The following is an 18,060-nucleotide window of genomic DNA, read 5'->3' on the forward strand; positions in this document are numbered from 1 at the left end:
TACTGCAGCAGAGAGAGTACAACTGTTTCCAGCTAACTACAATATTCGAGCCCAGAGATTGGACTACTCAGATATAGCTTGTGTAGTAAACTATTATTGTATGTCCATGCCTAGCTTATGAGAGACGGGTTTGCTACTCTCAGACCTAGCGCCGTGCAGACGATAACATCTCTTTTGTACTCAAGTCGCACGTTGGTGCTGTTTTCTTGGAAACAATACTGTGTCAAAAACCGAGTTGATGACGTTTTCTAGCACCTACCCCGTCTCACCTCGCCAACCCGAGGACGGACCTAGCGCCAGCCACTGGCGTATGAATATGATTTTAAAAATTTGAGTTGGCTTTATGAAAATTTGAATATATTTAAAATTTAAAGGTTTTTGGATGCAACCGAATACAAATTATGTTTATTTATTACGGTATGTCCCATCTCCGAAAGTATAACGTACTTTAATAGTACGCTTGATAAGTACTATTTACAGGCAGTTTCTTGAACCCGTTGAGCAGCTTCCGTCTGCAAAAATGGATGACAGCCCTCAGCTGCAGATGGACTAGGAAGAAAAAAGGTCTGTTACCCCTACACAAAGTAATGACAGTTATCTATTATAGTACAATAATCATGTAAATTGTGTTTTGTTGTTAGTATAATGTTTAATTTTTCTTAATACATGTTAAATAAGCAGGGGTGAGTGTAAATAGGTTAAATTCTGTATTGTGTTTACACCCTCGCTTGCCATTGTTTGTTTATAGATGACACTATCTGTCACGTGTGTGCTCGATGGAATGGGGGAATGTGTATTTTTTAATATGTTTTATTTTCTTTGTTTTTGATGTCTTCCTGTGCATGGCAGGTCTGGTGTTATATATCAAATTATTTGTAAAAGATCAAAGTATAAGGAGCGCTAATTAGAACTCACCCAAGTATTTGTATAAACATTATATAAGTGTATAAAGTGGTGACCTACTTAGACAAAACCGAAATTACTGTCAGTCAGGGAACCGTTAGCCCATAAAGCAGACCACAGACTAAAAGTGAGTTCCTGCGGGCCTGATATCTACAACTGACAGAGAAGCCACGAGGCACTTGACGTCGTAATCTGGAGCCTGTCGTGTGGCTCCATGTTTTAGTCAAATCAAACTGCGTGGCAAGTGAAAACTTAGCTAAAAGGTATATATCTATTTAGTTGGAAAGAGAGGGGGAGTAGCATTTATATATGACCCCATCGGGAGTGTGAGTCTATTAATTTATCACCTTTGTTTTGTTTGTTTTTTATATTACCGAGAGATAGATAGGGGTGTTGATAGGCACCACGTTCGGCTATCAATGTGAAAATGTACTCGGACTGTAGTGTGCGAAGATATACCATGGACACACTCTTCTTTTGTTTAAACCTGTAACACGGAGTTACACTCCATGAACAGTATTTTTTTTTGTTAAGACCGTTACATCTTGAGTTGTGGGACTTTTGAACCACTTAACATACGTCTCAGTAACGTGTGATGAACCCAAGTCACCTTTACTGAAGAAACTTTATGAAGATCCCGCATCACCTAGGACATTACAGAAGAGAATCACTTCACTAATACACGCGTGGACTTAAAACTGTCTATTAATTACACAGTAGCTACTGCGAAGAATAATAATCATTTTTTAAAGTGTACAGTGCTTTTGTGAGTAGTGTACAAAGTTTTTTTTATTTATGGAGAAGTTATATTAAAAATTCAAAATTCACAACACTGGATTTTTCTCGTTATAGAATCCTTTGCTGGTAACCTTGATGGTCACAAGCTGAGTGGTGAGTAACAAAAGTGTAATAAATGACTTGTAATCTCTGTTTTTCATGTGGACGTCGTTCGGCGGTTTCAGGGCAACTTACTGCTAATAGTATTCCTTTTAATAAGTATTCTGTTGGTGCAACTAGACTCAGTCTCATGTTAACATGAGCCCGCTACTAACTTCGTAGTTCATGAGTCATTTCGAGAACATATGATCAAGGTAGGCCACATGAACTATGAGACCTATGTAGATCCCATAACCGGAACTTTCTTTAGATTCATAAATGCAGCATAGATCTACATAGGAATAGTTCAAATTTTCTATCTATCTAAATTGTGAAAAATTAAAGAGTCTCAACATTCCTTTTCAGTTTCTACCGCAAAAATTTCGTGTTGATAGTTCATGGGACCCACGATGACAGATAGTCTTCCCCGGTGTGAAGTAAGACTTCTGTCAAAGGGAGAGAGAGAACTCGACCTTACGGTATATGCAAATTAGAGTGGGGAACATCTCTCTATTGAGTTGTTTCGATACTGTAGCTGCAGCTGTATTGCATGCCACCACTCTCTCTCTCTTCACCCCACCATCACAGGTTCGCCTCCTTCTTCTCTCTACATGGCCTCCGTACCTTACAGCATTTGGAACCTTGCATCGAGGAGCCCCGCACCGTATACAATTTGGCCTCCAATGTGGGCCTTATACAATTTGGCGCCCCATCGTGCACCGTATACAATTTCGCCCCCAACGTGGGCCTTATACAATGGTTAAGAATGACTTTAGGAGAATAGTCTAAAAGAGGAAGACTTCCAGGACAGAGCTTTATGGAAATTTATCAGAATCGTCATCCCCTTAAAGTGGGAAAGGAGGGAGACTAAGAAGAATAATTTGTTAAATCTACCTCTACTTCAATAGAGAGATCGGAGCTGGTATTTATTCTTGTGATGCTGAAACCATATTTTAAAAATCCCACTCTTATTCTTTCTGTTGACAGGTGGAATGTTCTACAAAACTTCCCATAGCATAGAATAGTTTTAAAATCTACAGCAGAATATATCATAATAATTAAGAAACTACCTCTAACAAAAATAACTCTGTATTTTTATATATTGGATCACTATATAAAGTAAATAATACGAAATTCAAGTTGAACATCCGAATATTAACGTTTCTAAAAACGTAAACTTAAAATAAATAATGGCCAAACAATATGTCGTATATACGTAAACATTAGTCACATTTTTATCCATTGAATAAAATAACTATTTTTCTCTTAATCTATATAATTTGATTTTACTCTCTCCCTTTCAGATTTTAAGGGAACTACTTCAGTTCTGTATCTCTCTTTTTATTAATTTTCCATTCTTAAATTTTAACGTATTGCTTATTTTCTGGCCAAAACTGTATGAATGACTGAAAGTAAGATTGACTCATCTCCACCTTTAGAAAATGAAAAATACAAGGACAAAGTTTAATGGATGCTATATTATTGAAGAACTTTCAAACACTCTAGTATATGCTGTCACTATTATCTGTCCCGTCTTACTTCTAAACGACTTTAAACAATGCCACTATAACTACAGCACGCTGATTTTCTAGTGAATTACTGAAGCAGAAAAATAGTTATCGCTAATAGTACAACTTTACTATAAAATAACCTTACGAAAAGACATCATAGATAGATAGATAGATAGATAGATAGATAGATAGATAGATAGATAGATAGATAGATAGATAGATAGATAGATAGATAGATAGATAGATAGATAATGAAATAATAGAAGTATTGTATGTAAACATACGCGATTACAGACTCCTTTTTAGCGCCAATTCAATTATGTAGGCTAATATTCTGATTTCAAGTTGAAAAGATGGTTGTCTCCCAATAAAAGGAAAAAGCAAGAAAAATTTTACGTACTATTGATTTAGTACTTCTGTTAAATGCATTGATCAGTACAGCCATTGGTTGTTCAGGAATTGTTAAAGAAAATTAAAAAAAAATATTGTTTAACAAATCGCTGCCAGTTTTCTGCTAAGTGCTCTACACATGGCTCATAGTCGTTAACAAACCTGTGACGTGTACAATTTTCCGTTTTGTATATAAGTGTGGGAGTGAAACAGCACTAACCAATACTATTTTTAAATATGGGAAAGTTACAAATAGTTTTGTTTATTGCTGTTTAAAAGTAAGAGGGAACGGAGAGTAAAATATGTTTTGTTTTACATTAACAGATGCTTTTATTTCCTATTACGTTCTCACACATTACACAAATCTCCTGGAAACCAATGAAACTGAACACTTTTCATTAATGAAAATTTTTGTTCTCAATATTACTTAAATTACATTAACCAATTCCACGTTTATTAAACCTACCGTGGTTAAAACTATTCCATTAGAGTGATTACATAAACTTGAGTAAGCTTGTATTAAAAAGTACTGACTTGTAACTACAATCCGTTATCAACAGGAATATTGGGAACGAAATTCTCAACTTCTCAAGCATGTACTGCGAGAATTGTATTTTAAATCATTCTATTTTGCTCTAGTGAAGCTCTTGATTTGCTTTTTAAATAATTGACTTTCCTATTGTTCTTCTGGGTAGAGACGTTTGACGTAAGGAAGAAAATGAAATCTTACATTTTAAGGATATGGAAAGAAACAATAATTGAAATGATGAAGCCAAATTTAATGAAAATGAAAGAAAAGAAACGTTGAGAGCTTTATGAAAATGCCTACCGATAAACAAAGTCTGAACAAACCTAGTATCTTCCAGCTCAGAAGTAACGCTCCAACACCGAAGAATAGAATAGGTGGTATTGATATTGTTTTACTTTTTACGTCGTGCGATTATAAGTTTAGGCTAAGAAGATAATAAGAAATAAATGCCGATATTGAAATGAATGGTGAAACTACAATATATAACACCAGTGCCTAGTGCTCCCAGACGTTCCGGTTTACCACATCAGTCTACTTTGTAAATAGTGGTCTTTCTGCGCTTTCTACACTTCTGCAATCTGAAATGGCTTAACGTTAATCCAGTAAGTTCGGAACCAAGTAGACAGTAGAATCCATTATGCAGCGAACGTTGAGTCAGCTGGAGACATGTAAGTATCCACGCCTATAGGGAATAGACTACCATCTAAACGTTAACCTGAACACATAGCAGGACTATAGCCCACTCCCGTGAAGGACATTGTATCTGTGGTTCCATGAATTATGAGTGTTGTCTTCGTTTTTCCTCTCCAATCACGATGTCTCGTTCCCTGTCAATCTGTCCGGATATTTCACTTTTTTTGTATGCTACAGTGGTACAAATGCATTCTTTGACCAAAGGTCTTTTTCATACGTCTACCGTCTGCACCAACAACATTCTGGCAAAAGTTTGTATACTGCCGCTGCATGATGTGAGGTCCATCCCTTACAAGTGTGGGATACGGACAACGAATGATGTATAGCGGTTTTTTAGGAAAAATCCTACAATGTCTCAATATAACTATTCTCTCCAACCAGTCAGAACGAAACTTTTTTTTCTCAGTGTACGCGTGATTATAAAAATATGGATTATAAAAATATATAATAAGGAAATGTGACAAATATATTGGTCCATAAAAATAAAATAAGGTTCATACTTTTCAATATTATTAAAGAACTTTTTTCTTCACTTCATTTGCTAGGAGACATAGTAAAACGAACACACATACACAAAATACACAGTAATTCATGACACTTGCACTTACTTGACTAATTCTTCCAGTATTAATGAGCATAAAACAACTATTACCACAAAGTGGCTTCATAGGGAGCACATGTTGTAACTTCTACAATATGGCCACTTCTTCAATGCTGTAAGTTCTTACTATAGTGGGGGGATGAGAGATATGAGATGGTCGTTTCCCAATATTTCATAAAAGGAAGACTTTAAAAGAAATTAAATAGAATTGAAGCTTATTGATTCTTCTTAATAAGCGACGACGCTAAATTTCTTATGAAGAGGGCAAATGGAGGATCAGAGAACATTTTTGGAGAACATATATATATATATATATATATATATATATATATATATATATATTTGTATACCGAAAATTATAGTTTTATGTAACTTGTCTGGGGGCAGTTGGGGGAGCCACCCGCCCCCTTGCCTTCTCCAGTGCCGTTCTGCTTTCAACAAAAGGGAGGCAGGTCCCCTAAATTTGGACTGTAATTCAACACGACTATTTCCTTGGATTCCAGAATTTGATTCAAAAAAGGCTCAGTTTCCTATTTGCTATTTTGTTGCTTTTTTCCTATTAAGGAAATTTTAGGTCAATTTAGGACCACTAGGAGAGAGTTTCTCAATTCAGTTAGAAATAAAGTGGATCCTCGTGTTATGAACTTAATCCGTTCCATAACGGTGTCTGTGAAACGAAATTATTTTTCCCATTGAAATTGACGTATATACATTCTTGTTATAAGTTTTGTATAATTTTTTATAACATTTTAACTGTTTTATGTGATAATGAATATAGAATGAAAATAGCAATATTCCTTTTAAAGACAAATAAGTAACAGTAAATTCAACAAAAAGTATGAAAGCTAGAAAAACAAAAAAAGAACAAAATGTATTTTATCATCACAGCATTCTGACAGATATATTTAGGCAAAAGTGCATTAGTATTACTGTGTGAGTGGAATTGTAGGTACACAAATGTGTGTACGTCAGTGTCTACCCTAAAAACCGAAGGAAGTTTGATCACGTAACTTGCTTGTAACCCGATTCATTTACGAATTGAGAGGTTCGTAAATCGATGGTCCACTGTATCAAATTGTGGGGTGATGTGTCTGCCAAGTAGTTGCTAGTTAGTTCCCTTCGGTTCTGGTATACCTAGGAAGTGTTTCTTTTACTCATGATCCACCATGCATCTGTTTCTTGTATTCTGCTTTTTCTAACTCAGTTCTCAGTGTGGTGTCGGAAGGAAGTGATTGTTACTTACGTGTATGGTGAAAATATAACTGTACAGGAAATTGCGAAAAAAAATGCATTACTACATAGTTGAACAACGTGTCTTCATTGTTCATCCTAAAAATAGACTCGAAAAAGGAATGTCAACAAGTGTTCCTGAATTTGGAAGTAGACATGCACCCAGTAAGTCCACCACTTAGATACCAGCGAAGAAATATGTTAGTAAAACTAGTGACAGCGGACTACTAGCAGCAACTTTTGGAAATGTGAAGCGTCGAGTTCAAATTTACTTAGACGCAATTGATGGCCACTTCTAACACATGTTATGATGTCGTTACACTTCGCATAAAATAAGGTAAATCTGTTGAAAATTTCATTTCAATATTTTAATTAGAGAATGACTTAAGAACGAAAAATCGGTTTGGGTGGGAGTGGAACACTCGGTATACAGAAGTAGCATATACTTGCAAAATTATTATATCTGATTTGACCAACGAGAGAATTAATAATATTGCTGATCGGAACTAATATACAGAAAGAATTACCACAAACTTACAAGAGAACAAACTTTTGTTTAACAAGGAGTATAGTTTGAATTGAACTTTAAAGAGCTTTGTGTGTTGTACAAACACTTACATCCGTTTCTTGCTCCCTATTACTAGAACTGTCTGCTATCACATCCTGTAGTTCCATGAATGTTATATCAATTCCAGTTAATTATTAACCATAATAAATATAATCCTCGGAAACTTTTTTCTCGTGTGTGAGAGTGACACAGCTTAAATGTAAATCAACAATTACACAGTCTAATCCTATAAAGCGTAACATAGAGCAATGTTCGTCTGTAATGAACGTGCAGACACAAAAAGATCGTTATCAGTGTGATATTATTAATTACCTGTATAAGCCTCCCAGCTCCATGCAAGATCATGAACAAATACAACAGTGGGTACATGTTGTGGGCAAACCAAAACCAATTATACAGACGTGTCCTGGCAAATGGTAAGGCAAAGATGTATATAAACGCTGTTAAAATCACGAGGATGATGCCTGTGACTCCTGTGATCGTTTGCCAGCACCAGTAATGGAATTTGGGAATCTCATGTGTGCTATTTTTGAAACAAAATCATGGTTACTATCAACAATAAAAACACAAGATTTTTTTTTTTTTTTAGAAAACAAATGTGCAAAATAAAGAAATAGATCAAGAGGAAAGTCGTATGTGTATTATATCAGTCACACAAGCATACAAACATACATTCACATACGCACACACACACGCATATAGATAGATATTGGGTGTTCTAAAAATGGCACCCACAAACTACAGAGCACCATTTTACAAGTGAAAATAAAGTAAAAAATATATATAATAGTGTCCTTTCGGATTTTCCTCTAGAGACGCGAATTGTATTATATGGCAATGTCGTAGATAAAGAACCACAGCATAAATATACCAACCGTAAATATATCAACACATCAGACAGTTACAGCGATTATTTCCAGATGAAAATTAAAATCGATGGACGTTCACATTAGCACTACTTAGTAGCGTAACAACCGATGCAGCTGTTTGATGAATTCGTAGAATAATGCTAATGGCTTCAAGTTTAGTCTAGGACATTGCCTCATAGTGAAATTTTTGATTCGTCATAGTGGCTGAAGGAGGCATCCGACATAGCATTTTCCCTTTATTTTGACCTGTATAATAGCGCTCTGTAGTCTGTGGGGGCCACTTTTGGAATATCATATGTATATATAATATAAAGTGTTCCAGAAATAAATCAACAAACTCTGCATAATTGTTCAGGAACTGAAGGGAAGAAAAGTTTTATCTGCGACTTCGGTGAGAAACGCCTAATTACGGTGATGGAACCAATTTAAGGTAGCCACTCTGCGACCAATTCCACTAATTACCTTAAATTGACCCTATCTTCGTAATTTGAATTTTACAATCAAAGTCGCGCGCTTGGGGTTTCGGGTTACCCAGCCCCAGCCAAGTAAAGTTTGTGGTGGACAAACATCGTGTGCGTGGGTTTTCTTGGGGTTCTCCCGTTTCCTCCCACTTTCTTCATTCCACCATTTCATTCATTACTCATTATCACCGACTCCTTTAGCCTAACCGGCATAAGCGTGGGACGTAAAACTCAAAGATTTCATTTCATTTTCATTTCAAAGTCGCAGACATTTGTTTCTCTATTTGCTTTGTCAGTTTATTCCCGGAACACCCGTATTAACTGGATACACTGTATAATCGTAGAACACCTGTATATACCATATTAACAAATACATACGCGTTTGCACGTGTGTCTGTTACTATATTCGTATATAGTTACGAAAGTAATAAAAACACATGAACATAGTACAGCATTATTGAAACAATTGACATTTTCGAAGAGTTGGACTAACTTTAGCTGTAGAGGATCTGGTTTAATCGCGAAATCCATGCATATTGTATAACTCCGAATCGTTTCTAGAGAAATAGTCGACCTTGTTCATGTAGATTCGCTTCTCTAAAACTGACCATAGTTGTTCACTAATGTTCAGCTCGAGGAATTGAGCGGGCTAGAGGAGATGTTGAACTTCATTCTGGTGTTCCCCAAGCCAAGGTTAAACAGGTCTGGCTCTAGTTATTTGGGCATTGTCTTGGAAGACTGCATCGTAGGAAACAATATATGTACCATAAATGAAAGCAACAATTATGGCCGAAGTGTGTTCCATATTAAATACTTCTGTTTCACCGGTTAGGAGGTTCGAGTAACATCTTTAAACACTAAACTCAAGTCGTGGCATGGTGTTTCCATCAGAAAGCATTTTATCCAAGAATTCCCCGCAAATTCGAATTGTTTTTGTTAGTGTATACCGAATATTGGTTTTTCCTCTCTTACTATTCATAGCATTTCCTTATGCTTCAATTTTACCCATTCTTCTCGCCTTTAATCGTTTCTCGTCGCTGTTACTTCACCATACAATACTTCATACTAAACATTTGATGAATCTGTTTTTCATGGCTTATTCAAAGATCCAGAAAATATATCTTCTTCTACTTCTTCTTTAAATGGTCCTTTGTCATTCATATTCGCGCTTTTATTTTATGTTCGCACTTCTTGCCATCACTAATAACTTTCTTGGTACCAAAAACTAGTGATTTCTTCTCACATGCTTCAAAACTCCAAACAAGCAGCTTAGTTCGAATCATATTTTTTAGTTGTTTCTTTTTCCAACGTTTAGTTTTAGCCCACATAGGTACTTCTCAGATTCTCAAATTTAATACCATTATGTTAGTTTTAAGTTTAGATTCATATCAACTACAAGGTGAATAAATGTGATCCCTTTTCCTTTATGGCTTTCCTCGCTGGCTCAGTGGTTACGTTAGTGTACGCACCAGACACAGGTTGATTTCCTGCGGTGACTCATGTGATTCGTATCCCATGTTAATCTGTCGATCCACGTCTCACATAGCCTCGCTACTGAAAGAGACGTTAAACTTAAAACCAAATCAAATCAAATCCAGCGGTTAGCGCATGTGCTTCTGGTGCATTGGTTCCGGGATTCGATTTCCAGTGAGAGAGCACAATTCACTTTCATTATTCATTCGTCTCCTTTAACTTAAAGTGCTTAAGGTGGTACGTTAAACAGAAAAAGTATATTCCATTTTCCATTACTTGTAGGTACGTTCTTCTTTATCTGATTTCGATTAATAAAGAAATTGTCTTTACTGTCTCTATTAAATTACATTTGTAATTGACAACATCATTGCCAAACTCTCCTTTGTCATGTATTCTATTGCAAAATTTGAAAACAAACTCTATGATAAATTTAACAGATTATCTTAGCGAAGCCTTACAAAACTACATGTTTTGAAGATTTTTTAAAAAAAAACTTTAACTGGTCTACTGGTATGATTGTTTTTTTTAAATCACCTTAAAATTTGAAAACAGACTTTATGATAAATTTAACAGACTACCTTAGCGAAGCCTTACAAAACTATATGTTTTGAAGATTTTAAAAAAATAAACTTTAACTGGTATACTGCTATGATTGTTTTTTTTAATCACCTTTCATTGTTAAATCAACATAATTAATTCAGATTGGCGCACATTTCAATGTGAAATGATTGTATCGGGCTGTAGCAAGAATAGTCTAGAAGGTCATCTTTAATCATATCATGTACTGCATTGTAATTGTCAATATCTACCTAGATATATGTTTGTCATTTATTTTTATTATTTTCTTTTCAGTTTGTGTACTCAAATCTAAATTTTAAAATCTTTTCTGGATAGATAGCTATTGTTTACAGTTGGTTGTATATAAGAAAGTAGAACATATTGATTAACACGTTAGCCGCCAAGCCATATCTCGGGGTATTTAGCACCCCACTATTTGTGCATCAGAATTATGCACATGGCGGCCAACGTGTTAATTCTAATCTTTACTTTTGAAGATCAGTAAGAGAATGAGTTATTAGCGATTATAATCATTTCCAATGCACCTGACGTGTTTATATTCATCATCTCTAACTTTTTAAAAGTACTGAAAAGTAGAACATTTTTGTTTTGATTGTTTCTGCTTCTAAAAAGGTTTTATTGCAAAAACTGTCTCCATGTGATACCCATATACATTAGTGGAGTATACAAATTACAACGTTTTCTATTGACAAATAAACGAATAGTATATATTGTACGCGCGAAATAGCCTTCTATATCTACATGCTAAGAAAAGAGTGTACCTGTATCTTCCTCTTCCTACGTAGTTTCTTCGATTATTGTATACATTTATATTATTCATATTTCTTATATCCTCAAATGATCATGTCGAATTAGTTTCCTCCTTCATTTGATACAACCGTATAGTTCAAATTGTTACCTTGAGTTCTCACTATGACTCAATCCTTCACCAATCAATTCACCAATTTAAGTTAGAAGTACAGTAATGAACTATGGTATCCGACTATAATTTTAACCCCGATAAAAGGTAAAAAAAAAATAATGAAACATACCAGAAATAAGAAAATGCAAGAAAATACAGTACCGGTATATCAGAGACCAACATATTTTGTAAATTTTTTTGAAACGTCAGTAACTTGGACTAGTTCGGAACTCGCGGTAAGTTAGATTCTTTTCTTCACATTGTTAGCTACATTTTCTGTAGCTGAATGCTGATAGTGACTTCACTGAAGAAAAATTGAACACCCAATAGTGCATCAATTCGATTTCTACTCGTAAATCAATTGTGTGTACGACATTTTACTCCTCGTTTTTATTTCCAACTTTCCTCATACATTTTGAGAGTTTCAGAGTTTTAAAACAAACAGCAACATGGGAAATGAATACTAATATTACGTGTAGACTTTAGAACAGTCAATATCACGTGTGGTGCTGGTGCTTCTCCTCAGTGCATACTGATCGTAATAAGTAAAACAATTTTCTATGATATCAAATCAGAATCCGAGAAATAGACTAACATCTTAAACGATTCGTTCTTTAATACAAGAGCAAAGGAAATAATAGCTTATTAAATAAACTGTTAAAGTCTTATTTGAAAATCTTAATGTCTTAAAGTTCATGAAGTAAAACATTTTTCTCTTGTCATTTAAACTAAAATCATAAATTTTCAAGCCCGTCTAAAGTAATCGATTAAAATAGCTTTAGTTGCTAATTATATTGCTGAAATTGTATACGGTAATGCCAGCATTTGTAAATGTTTAACAATTTTCAATATGGAAGAGAGATCATGAATCAAGAGAAATATGTATTTAGCAATTAATAAGATATTCAACAAGTAACTCCATATTCTTAGAGTCTCTAGAGGCCAAATCCATATACAATAATAATTAACCACAACGAAAGAAAACCTCAGAAAAGAATGCATCTATAAAACACGGTAAGAAAATTGAAAGAGAAGAAAGAGTTAACATAAAGTCTAAAAAATACAACAAAACAAAAAAGAAAAAAGGAAAAGTCACTGAGACAACCAGAGAAATTTAATCCCTACAGTATTAACTCCCGCCTATAGAGCTACATGAAGGAAAATCTTCCAGCGACTGCCAACATGTTAACTTCATATTAGTCACTATACCATAAAATGATACAATACGTAACTGCAAAGCAACTATACCTAAATATCCTTTTCTTCCTGCTAAAGAGAGTAAATTAAATGATAATGTACTTTGCCAATTGATAAATAAAATTATGTGCTGAGAGTAAACTTACATACTTCACATGAAAACCTTGTCATGCACCAATCCATATCACACTGCATGCTAGTACCCTCGTTTACTTCAACCATGTATCACCTATCAAGGAATCTATTTGGACAAGAAACTTCGATTCAAAGAACACATCCAGCCGCTTAGAAACCCACAAACTGTCTTCAGATCATCCACTGCACTCTGAAAACTCATGAACTTCAGCTTTCCACTGGAACTAACATCTACAACCATGCAGCCAATGTATACACACTGAGTCAGGAAGCATGCAACCATTTTATCAACATCCTCACACGGACGCAACACCATATACTCGTAGGCATAGCTCGAATCAATCATGTTATTCCTAGGATACGTGCGACGCAGCTACACGAATATTCTAAAATATGCACAAAATTACGCTAATGCTATCCCTCATTTTCTGATAACGATCACTTCCTTTCACTTTCATATTCGTGAAGATCTGAGATAGCTCGATCCTCCACGTACCACTTCCCAAACTCAGTTTTATGCTAAGGACGATCCAAAACTATGTTATAATGAAAGAGCGACAGTCCATCCTCATCAAAATCATTTTTTCTTACTTTCACAAGGTAAATGAAATCTACTATATATAAGTGACGTTGATTTAATCTTAAACTTGGAAATTGCATCTAAGGAAACGCCAAAATAACCAAGTACCAACAATAATAAACTGTTGTATTTTCTTCCTTACGTTGGTCGTTTCTCATTCCTTTAATCAATATTATAGTTAGATATATTTATGGTTGTGAAGAAGGAAACCTTAAATATCATTAACTGTAGTTCATATGAATATATTTTTTTGTGATCGGAACTGTTTCTTGATAAAATGAAGTCAGAATTTGAAAAGACATATTATGTGTAAAGTTTCCTTTGTCAATCTTACATACTATTAAGCAAAACATCTTCAAATATTGCAGGATTTCGCTATGATTGTTTAAAAAGTAATTTGATACGAAGCGTAAAGAGCTGGCAAGACTAAGATAACTATCATATTAATACTTACGAATGATGAAAGTTCCTGAATAAGCACGTCAAATCATCTGATGTTTGAGTAGAAATGTGGTAGAAATTAAAGGCGTGTCCGATAGTGTGCATTACTGAAAATACAGATTGATAATAAATGTATTATATTTTAATGCTTTCACGACCAAGGTGTGTTTAAATCTCATTATAAGTATTACTGATATTTTTCCACAGAAATAGATTTCAGATAAAATTTCTGAGTATTGTTTACTTATGAATGTTGGTCCTCAAAAAATATATTCAAAATACAATTATTGTTCAGTATTCCATGTATGTTTCGTATTATGTATATATTCCCAAAGTACAGAAGGTTTTAAAATATAACAAAGACTTACCGGTATGCTTTACCATTACAGGTACAAATTTTACACTTGACGATCACAAGGAACTAACCACGTACATTTGGCAATTACAAGAAACCATTTCACAATAAGTTCAAATTCAGGAACAAATTCACATCATTAAACTTGCTCCTTTCGTAATGTTGAGACATAATTGGCATAAGTGTAGAATTATTGATAATGTGTTACAAACAAGATCGTTAGGGCTGTTTTTAACCTCATCAGTAAATAATCCTCTCTAGTTTTTCTAGAGAAACGAATGCGGGATATTATAAAACAAAATTGCGTTATGAATAATAAACAAAATTATTAGATCCGTTCTCGTGAAAGTTGCATTTTAAATATATTTAGTCAACTGTAAATTAGTTTTATTTGGGAGTGAAGAGAAGTTTCACGAAAGAACAAATTCGTTACACTCTGGAAATAAACATTTTAACCATTTCAAGATTTTCGCCACTTTTTATATTGCACACAAACAATACTTCATTTAAAAATATGCAGGTTGCATGCGTAATTTTGAATATTAAATCCCAAATATCTAACTAAACAACAGAGAACTTTATGTTCTATCGTGAAAGCTCAGATGAGTATCTCACTGGTTTGATATAACGAAGGTTGTTCTGATGGAGCCCTCGAATCTAGCGTCGTTACGTTAGAACGCGTAATAAAGCCCAAGAAACTCGATTAAGTACAGATTTAGGTCCTTGAGTTTTACATTCAGATCTCCGAATCTTTTGAAGCCCGATTCCATCTATCTCTACTTGGGCCGTATCCGTTGAATAGGTTAGCACAATTTAATACTGTATTTTAAACATAAGTTCAAACATACAATACAATATTAGCTTAGCCCATTGTACACACACTATACAACTCTAATACAAATACTGCTATAATATATATACAAGGTGTTAATGAACTATACCGACAAACTGTAAGAGGTGATTCCTCACATCAAAATAAGAGAAAAAGTTCATATGGAAAGTGGCGAAAAGTGCAGTTTCAGAGCTAGGGCTGTTTAAAATCACGAAAAAACAAAATTCCAATAGGAAATATTTTGAATTCCAGAAACTGTGGCTGGTGGTTATTATCAGCGTAAAAGAAGCCACGCATACACAATCCAAAAGTGCATATTTCATTAATTGTCAATAGGTTTGGAGGGTATTCCCTAGAGGGTGCAATTCTCAGATATGTTTTCAATAGAGTTTTCAGATATACCCTGATTTCAAGAAGGGTCCAAAGTAGGCAAGAGGTAAACCTTGACATTTTACATCCAATACTTCGGAGAGAAGGCGGAAGTGTTAGAAACCGGCAGCTCCATGTTTATTTTTTTTGTTTGTTTGTATGTGTGTGTGTTCGGAATAACGTGTGGTAAAATGTATTTCGTCACGGGGTATTTTACGGTTTCTTCACTTATAAGTGTGAAAGAAAACATCGCACCATGCGTTTTCCCGAGTACGAGAGACCGTGCTGCTGACGATCCTTAACCTTCCGACATGGCGCCAAAGGATTCCATATTCACTGCTATCAGGGCTTATCGTTTGCCTACTTTGGACCAATCATAAAGTCAGAGCGTATCTCAAAATTCGGTTGATGGCATGTCTGGGAAGTTCACCTTGCAGGGAATAATCTGTATACACCCATTTAACATTAACGAAATATGCATTTTTGGATTGCGTATGCGTGACTTAATTTACGCTGATAAGGACCACCATCCACAGTCTCGAATTCGAAATGGTGCCTCTTGAAATTTGGCTTTTTCACGATTTTGGACAGCCCTAGCTCTGAAATTATGCACTTTTCGCCATAGGTGTACGTGAACTTTTTCTTTTATTTTGATGTGAGGAATCCCCTCTTAAAGTTTGTCGGTATAGTTCATTAACACCCTGTATATATATATATATATATATATATATATATATATATATATATCGAATTGATGGATCCAGCCATGATCTTGATACCAAAGACACTTTGTGGGTCTTGCTTTGTTGCGAAATGGCACTGGAGAGAAAGAGTAAAAAGACGTTAGAGCTTCGAGAGCTATCTAAATAGTTGACAGCTATCTGTAACAATTTCTCTTAGAATTCCTCTTCATTAAGATTAAAATATCTTTTAAGACTTTAAAAAAAATAATCTGAATCTTAGCGTCATCTTAGAAATCACACGTGGCTATAGTTACAAAAATACTGGTATATAATGTAATTTTAATAGTTCATTCTTTAAAAATTAGCGTACATAATGTGCCTATAAAGACTTATTATGAAAGATACTAAATTTATGCACAGGAACATTGTTTTTGTAAATAAATAGATCCTCTACATTTTCCTGTTTTATATTTGACCTATTTTGCAAATATATATATATATATAGGCATGTAGTTATGTATACTAAAAACGTTGGTAAATTTATTTTATACTTAAGTCAACCTTCCTTTTTTCTTTATTTTCTTTCATTCGTACATAAGCAAGAATCTTTCACTTATTTTAGTGCTTCAACACACTTTAATTTAAAACTTGATGTAGATTCATCTTTGTTGCATCACACATGATAATCCTGTTTATAAACGACAATTCTAATAGAACAAACGTCTAAGTCTGCGTGTCGCGCTAAATTCTAATAATGAACAGTTACTCTAATAATTATCACGTATTACTTGCTTGTATAGCAAAGTCCTTAAATAATTGCATGAAGAATATGGTGTGGAGTTTGGAGTAAACAAACTCAAAAGAAAAAATAAATACATGTAAATGTTAAATGTCATGATTAGCCACGATTTTGATCTACTACAGGGACCGTATACTATGGGCAGAACTACTAGTCCTAATAATAAACAGTAAGTATTTCCGTCTGAGAGTAAGGATGTCGTTATCTGCGCTACCCGGTGTTGAACTTTGCAGATAATTTGCAAATTTAATACTACTAAAAGTGAACAGCGAAGATTGTTAAAATTAACATATAAAAAATCTTAAAATGCAAAACTACTACAAAAACCCTTCTATGCGAATACAAATAAAAAATACCAGTCATGTGAATTACTATGCATAACAAAAGATTTATTTTACATTCATTTCTACAGATTTCAATTAATATCTGTATAACGAATGGGAAATACATTTTCAAACGTTATGATTATGGTGGCAAAGATCACAATGTCCTGGTTTACGATAATAATAATAAAGGATCAATAAATAAAATCACTCAGCCCAACCATTGTTTCTAAGAACCTAAACTATCCTGCCACATCCTATACCTAGAGAAGGGTGTTGCCCTCTGAGAGGATCCTAGTTACCGGCTAGCCTTAAAAAACTACGGATTTCACGTATACTGAATCAAGAAGCCTAACATCTCTTGTGTCAGTTAATGTGCTAGCTAGGACCAGCTGTTACCATAACATTTGTGAGCAAAGCACATATACAACACTTAGAGAGTTGACGGAAGTTTTCACTTTCAGAGGGTAAACTTGTTTTTTGAACTTCGTTATCTTTTCTTTCACATTCGTCTTCATTTGGGCTTCGATCCTAGGTAACTTCCTTACGATGGCGCATATTGGCAACACTAATGGACTATCAGTTCTTGGTAGACATAGAGGATTACCAGCTTCAATTCTTACAAACGCAAACACTTCGCGTGCACAAACTGTTGCCATTGGACCTTCCAGCCGCACTCGACACTTCTCATGAGGAAGTCAACCGGTAGCGAATACATCTAGAGATAAACATCCATCCAGTGATTCTACCTAGTTTGCAAAG

General features: G+C 34.6%; 1 protein-coding gene across 1 annotated transcript in view; it reads right to left on the bottom strand.

Moving 5' to 3' along the window:
- LOC145666069 (dual oxidase 2-like) overlaps positions 1-18,060 on the bottom strand; it is a 363,698-nt gene that overhangs the window by 24,965 nt on the left and 320,673 nt on the right. The window contains exons 25-26 of the mRNA XM_081733166.1: positions 13,951-14,044; positions 7,614-7,824 (exon numbers count right to left, since the gene is read on the bottom strand). Of these exons, the coding sequence (XP_081589292.1) occupies positions 7,614-7,824; positions 13,951-14,044 (305 nt within the window). The remainder of the gene's footprint in view (positions 1-7,613; positions 7,825-13,950; positions 14,045-18,060) is intronic.

The sequence above is a fragment of the Thermobia domestica genome, chromosome 12, assembly GCF_964235325.1.
Source record: "Thermobia domestica chromosome 12, izTheDome1.hap1.1, whole genome shotgun sequence".
NCBI lineage: Eukaryota > Metazoa > Arthropoda > Insecta > Zygentoma > Lepismatidae > Thermobia > Thermobia domestica.